This window comes from Carassius auratus, chromosome 3 (genome assembly GCF_003368295.1).
Source record: "Carassius auratus strain Wakin chromosome 3, ASM336829v1, whole genome shotgun sequence".
Taxonomy (NCBI): domain Eukaryota; kingdom Metazoa; phylum Chordata; class Actinopteri; order Cypriniformes; family Cyprinidae; genus Carassius; species Carassius auratus.
In genome coordinates, this window is record NC_039245.1 from 14,315,804 (window position 1) to 14,321,622 (window position 5,819).

A 5,819-nucleotide genomic window follows, 5' to 3' on the forward strand; every position below is an offset into this window, starting at 1 on the left:
CAAACTGGTAGGTCCGCCCCTGAAAACATTGAAATAAAAAAGAAAAGATGGAAAGATTCCAGATTATGTGACAGGTTGTGTACAAACATGAGCAATGTTAACAAGGTCAATCTCTCTTTCAGCTGCCAGAGAAGGATGATGAAGAGGATGAGGAACACGTTTGAAATCATTTTCTCTTTCCCTTGCCATGCGTTCTAACTAAAACAGTAAACCTGACTACAGTTTCCAGTTTGTCACGTTATCTCACAGCTGTCCAGCACCTGACTCTGTCTGAAAGAGTCTTCTCCACAGCCGGACACATATCATTACAAAGTTAACATGATCATTTTATTGAACCAAATGTTTTTTTTGTTTAGTTTTTTGGGGTGCATGGGCTAAATAATAGAGGAGAGGAGGTTATACATCTCTATTGTTAGTTTCACATCTCTTTACTCTTGATGAATGCTGTTATTTGCTCTATTTCTCTATTTCAGAACTATAGTTCTTGGCTCATTGTAATGTTTAGGTTTATCTTCTGATAGTGAAGCAGTGTTAAAACATCCCCAGCTGCCTCGTGTACAGAAAACTGTTTATCTCTTTTTATCATTTAAATGTTTTTTTTAACCAAATTATAGGCAGTTATATCAATAAGATAATTATTAATAGTTTTCACCCATATGAGAAGGGTTAATCAGTGGTTATCTATTTGTTGATGTGTTCAGTTTTCTGTGCTCAAATGGTTAAAAGAACAGGTGTAATGTTCAAAACATTGTTTTATTTGTAGAAAGTAAACCAATATGAAATAAGCACTTTCAATAATCTATATTAATTATGCAGCCATCAGTTGTATGTCCCAATGATCACAGTCCTACTACTGATGATATTATAAATCATAAAAGCACATATTGTTCTAAGAGTATAGCCATGTTTAGTTTTGCTGATAGCTTAAACTTTATCTGAAGGTTTCTGCTCTGGATCAAAAGCTGAACTGTCCGCCCTCTCTTGTTCAACATCAGGAGCACTAACAGCACTAGTGATACTGTTGCTTCCTTCATCACCTTCAACATAAATAAGCATTGTACACTAGGCTACATATTGTTGGCTAGAAATGGAAAATCAATTTCTGGTCAGTTTTGGCACAAAAAAAAAAATGTATCCCCATATGTAAAACAGTGTGCTAGTTTGTCATTAAGATGCTCTTTTAAAACATCTATCATTATATACATTTTATATATATATATATATATATATATAGAGAGAGAGAGAGAGAGAGAGAGAGAGAGAGAAAGAGAGAGAGAGAGAGAGAGAGAGTACAGACCAAAAGTTTGGACACACCTTCTCATTCAAAGAGTTTTCTTTATTTTCATGACTATGAAAATTGTAGAGTCACACTGAAATTTATGTCCAAACTTTTGGTCTGTACTATATATATATATATATATATATATATATATATATATATATATATATATATATATATATATATATATATATTTTTTTTTTTTTTATATATTTATAGATTTTATCTATTGTAAGTTGCTTTGGATGAAAGCGTCTGTCTGCCAAATGATTATGTAAATATTAGGGTGGAACAGTTCAACTTTTTCACAGTTCGGTTTGTTTCACGGTTTCAGTATAGTTGTATGTGCTATGTTTATGGAAAATATATACTTTCAAAAAATACATTATCATATTATTAAGAATATTCTAAATACAAGCAACAACACAAATAAATACAATAGAGTAAAGATACAAATAAAATAAACTGACTTTCAGGTTTTTTTTTTTTAGGTAGGTCTTGCATTAGTTTTTAGGTACAGAAATTAAAGTAATCACATATAAAAAAGCATTGCATTTTGGAGTATAAATTAAAGATGATTCTTTGTTAAAGTAAAAAAAAATAAATAAATAAATAAATAATCAAGAGCAGTGAGTGATTTCTCGGTTGTTGCTGTTCGATTAATATAAAGACTGTCACTTTAAGAGAATTAACTGATCCAGTGTTAGTATTAGTATCGAACAAGAGTGAATGATTTGTAGAGGTGTTTTTCATCGCTGTTGTTGTAATGTCTGGGAATCCAGAATGCGCGTACATCAACAGAAACATATCTGAACCTTGTTTGTTTTTACGTGTTATTTATAGTAAACCATATTACAGATGTTTTGTCAGATTTAAGTTGAACAGCGGTCCCAGCGCGTGCCGAACAGTGTGTGGAGAACTGAACGGTTCGGTTTTTTCAATGAACCGTCCCATCCCTAAATATAAATGTAATTCTGACCGACCTGCTCCTTTACTGGCGAACATGGCTGGGATTTGAAGATTAAACTCGCTGCACCTCTGTGTGATTCATTAATAGTCAAAATCCTCACACAGATAAGATATATTGAGATTGTTTTTACTTGTTGAATGCATGTGTTTTTCTAGAAACCATCTTTGTGCGCTTGTCTGTTTTCAGACAGTGACGAGGTCTAAAGCACTTCCTGGTAAAGTAATAAGAAGCCCATTAGCTGATTTTGTCTTTCTCTTAAAGAGGGATATTTTTAAACTCGTGGAAATGCATTATTCTTGACTTTGCCTTATTTCTACAAACCTCGGGAAACACGCCATTAAAGTGGATCAATACACAGAGGAACACTAAACAAACGGAGGAACTCAAAGAAGGGTTTGGAGAACAGAATCCTGGGAAGAAACGCTGTGACCCGGATCTGATGGGATTCACACACGGGACACTGGACAGAAACATTCTCAGATCACTGGAGTGAAAACACTGAACTGAGGAGCCATCCAAAGATTTGCTTCTTTATTTCATTTTATTTTATAGAAGTTACAGAAGTAAGGGAACACCGTTCTGGCTGCATGCCAACTTTAAATACTGTTATTGTCTCCAGTTTGTCTAAAATGTAATAATATTTATCAAATATATCTTAAGAATGGGCTGACTTTGTACATATAAATGACCAACAGTAGGCCTATGTCTTAACTGAGTTACTATGCTGACTGTACTCGTTAAACCCTGTGCACGAGCGCCACGCGCAATGTCTCAACAGAGCCACGTGACGTGTTTACTGACACAGATCGGGAGCGCGCACTGCTGTAGCGCGGGTCTCTCCGCTCGCTCACGGATTTTCTTCGCGGACGCGCTTTGGCAATATCAACACATATGTGACTGTCCATATCTCTGTTCATATAGCATGCAAACACTCAGTTATAGTGCACTATAATGTAAAATAAATAATCCTGCTTGATTGATCAAGTTATGACATGTATGAGTAACATAAGCTATCTCTGTGTGCATCAATGTAAATATAGGTCTCTACAGTCATCTAGTGTTTACACGCGGTGTTACAGATGATAAATGTCCTCTTCTACAGCCAGTGTTTCTGTTTTCAGCTCCTGCTTCTCCGTCTCCTCTGTGTCTCTCCATTTAAACCAATAGACCCTGGCTTTAAAAGCAGAACGTTTTGGACACTTTGGTTTTTTTTAAGACGTGTTTTGTTTGTTTTGAAAGATGAGAGATTGATATTTGATATGTTTTTCCAGCTCTAGTTCTACATGTTGATTCATGCGAAGGGGAGGAGCGTTTTCATGTCAGAAGCAGAAGAAGAAAGAATCTGATCAAACCTGAACTGCAGCTGACTCCTGGTGACTTTATCATTCCTCAACCGCGTGTTTAATGCAAACCTGCTCCATTATTGTTCTTCTAAACCAGGACACGTATTAATGGAGATTGTGTTGATGCTGTGTTCTGTCAGAAGCATGTTGATGTTGATGTTGATGTGATCTGAGATGCAGTGAAGATGGCAGAAGCGACTAAAACTCTTCCTGGTGAGACGGTGTTTCTTTACTCTGTTTAAGAAAGACTCAGTGCATTCATTTGGTCTCAATGTCAGAATAAAATTCAGTTTGAAACCATGTTCCTCGTGAATCAGTTGTTTTCACTGAATATCATTATAAATGACTCAGAAGAGTGAAGATGTCGTCACATGGAGCTGACAGATGATTAGATCATATTTTCACTGACTGCTGTAATTGAAATCTGTTCATTTGCTGCTGTTACGAGTTCAGTTTTTGTGCTGTTTGTAGTGTTTCGTGTTGTTTTTTTTCCTTCGTTTAAAAGCCTTGTGTTTTTACACTCATATTTGATATTTTCTGTCACTTTCAGATATTTTCATTTTTGACTCCAGTCCAGATGATGCAGTGATCCGGATTCTTCTGATGGGCAGAAACACTTGTGGGAAAAGCTCGTCTGGGAACTTGATCCTGGGAGAAAAGAGGTTTAAAAGGCATGAGTCTGAAGTGTGTGAGGGTCAGACTCAGATCAGAGGGAAGCAGGTCTCTGTGATTGATTGTCCAGATCTACTGGATCCAGATCTGAATGAAGAGCAGCTGGAGAAGATGAAAGAGCAGCTGCTCTCTGGATGTTCAGCAGGTCTCAGTTCAGTTCTGCTCACCGTTCCTCTGGAGAAACCTCTGCAAAATGAAGAAGAGATCCTGGATTATATTGAGTGTTTGTTTGGTCCTGAAGTTCAGAAGTACATCATGATTCTGTTCACACATGGAGATGATCTGGAGGATCTGGATCAGACCACTGATGAACATCTGAAACCCAAAGATCATGAGGATCTGCAGCGACTCGTGACTGAATGTGGAGGAAAGTCTCACTGTTTCAGTAAGATGAAGAAAGTGAAGGCTCAAGTTGAAGATCTGCTGCAGAAGATTGAAGGAATGATGACGGAGAACGGAGGGAGATTCTTCATCAAACAGATGAAGAGGAGCGACAGCATGGACGTTCTTAATGTCAGCTGTACGTCTTGTTTCTGTTAATTACTTCTCAAATACACACAACACTGATCTTAAAGAGAGAGTTCTGCGATTGTATTAAACAGCTCATTTCTGTTGTAGTTTCAGGAAAGAGTTTACCATATCCAGTCTCCAGATGAAGCTGAGGCAGTTCCTGAGAGGAAAGACCAGATCAGACTGGCTCTGATGAGAAAAACTGGACTCTGTAATAGTGCTGCAAACACATCATGGATATCAAACAGTGTACGTGAGAAACTACAGTCTCAGTGATTACGAAACACAAGACTCCTAAAGCACTTCTGTTCTTATCAGCGATGTATTAAATCATTCAGCGATCACAGTAATACACGATCACTGCACGAGCTGCCAGTGACTCTGAACAACTGGAATAAACACACCCTTCTTTCTCATGATGTTCTCTGTTCATATAAAGTGCTTTCTGTGTCGCTATCCAGAGGAGTGAGTTTCCTTTCAGAGGGGAATCGGTCAAATATCAGAACACTGAAAGAATAAAGTGGATTTATTGTGATTCTGAGTGCTGTCTGTGTTTGCTGTTGAACTCAACTGTGTTCAAGACTCATCTGTCCATCAATCTCAGCACAAAGATATGAAGGCATGCATGTGTTGTTTCTGAGTTATTGTTTTCATCACACATCTTCACTCTTGCTCAGAGGAGCGTCTGAAGCTGTTCCCTGTTCTGGAGATGATCTGTCTTCAGAAGTCAAACGCTTCAGATGAACAGCAGTCAGAGCAGAGTCCAGCGTTATTTTCTGTCTGATATTCAGTCACCCGAGGGGCGTCACTCTGAGCCTGTCGCTGCGTGTTTGTTTGAAGAAGATCTTTTAGTAGTGATGGACCGAAACATCATGATTCACATCAACCTGTTAAACAAGTTTGTTAGACAGCCACACCTCTGATAAGAAATAGTAACATACTTTTTAAACGTTAAACTTCAGTCTAAAACACAGCACAGTGCAAACATTTATAATATCATATAGAAAATATTCTGAAGGTAAAGCATCTAACACTATCAAAGCAG

General features: G+C 37.4%; 1 protein-coding gene across 1 annotated transcript; it reads left to right on the plus strand.

Moving 5' to 3' along the window:
- Positions 1-3,000: 3,000 nt before the first annotated feature.
- On the plus strand, positions 3,001-5,288 carry LOC113055497 (immune-associated nucleotide-binding protein 1-like). The gene is made up of 4 exons (XM_026221861.1): positions 3,001-3,142; positions 3,521-3,805; positions 4,143-4,784; positions 4,883-5,288. Exons 2-4 carry the CDS (start codon positions 3,778-3,780, stop codon positions 4,918-4,920), a joined length of 708 nt encoding a protein of 235 aa, XP_026077646.1. The 5' UTR covers positions 3,001-3,142; positions 3,521-3,777; the 3' UTR covers positions 4,921-5,288.
- Positions 5,289-5,819: the final 531 nt, after the last annotated feature.

Excerpts from the sequence above, each read along its gene's own strand:
- LOC113055497 (XM_026221861.1), top strand. The coding sequence starts at position 3,778 with ATGGCAGAAGCGACTAAAACTCTTCCTG. Across the intron at positions 3,806-4,142 it reads AGCGACTAAAACTCTTCCTG|ATATTTTCATTTTTGACTCC; the intron begins GTGAGACGGTGT and ends TGTCACTTTCAG. Across the intron at positions 4,785-4,882 it reads GGACGTTCTTAATGTCAGCT|TTTCAGGAAAGAGTTTACCA; the intron begins GTACGTCTTGTT and ends TTTCTGTTGTAG.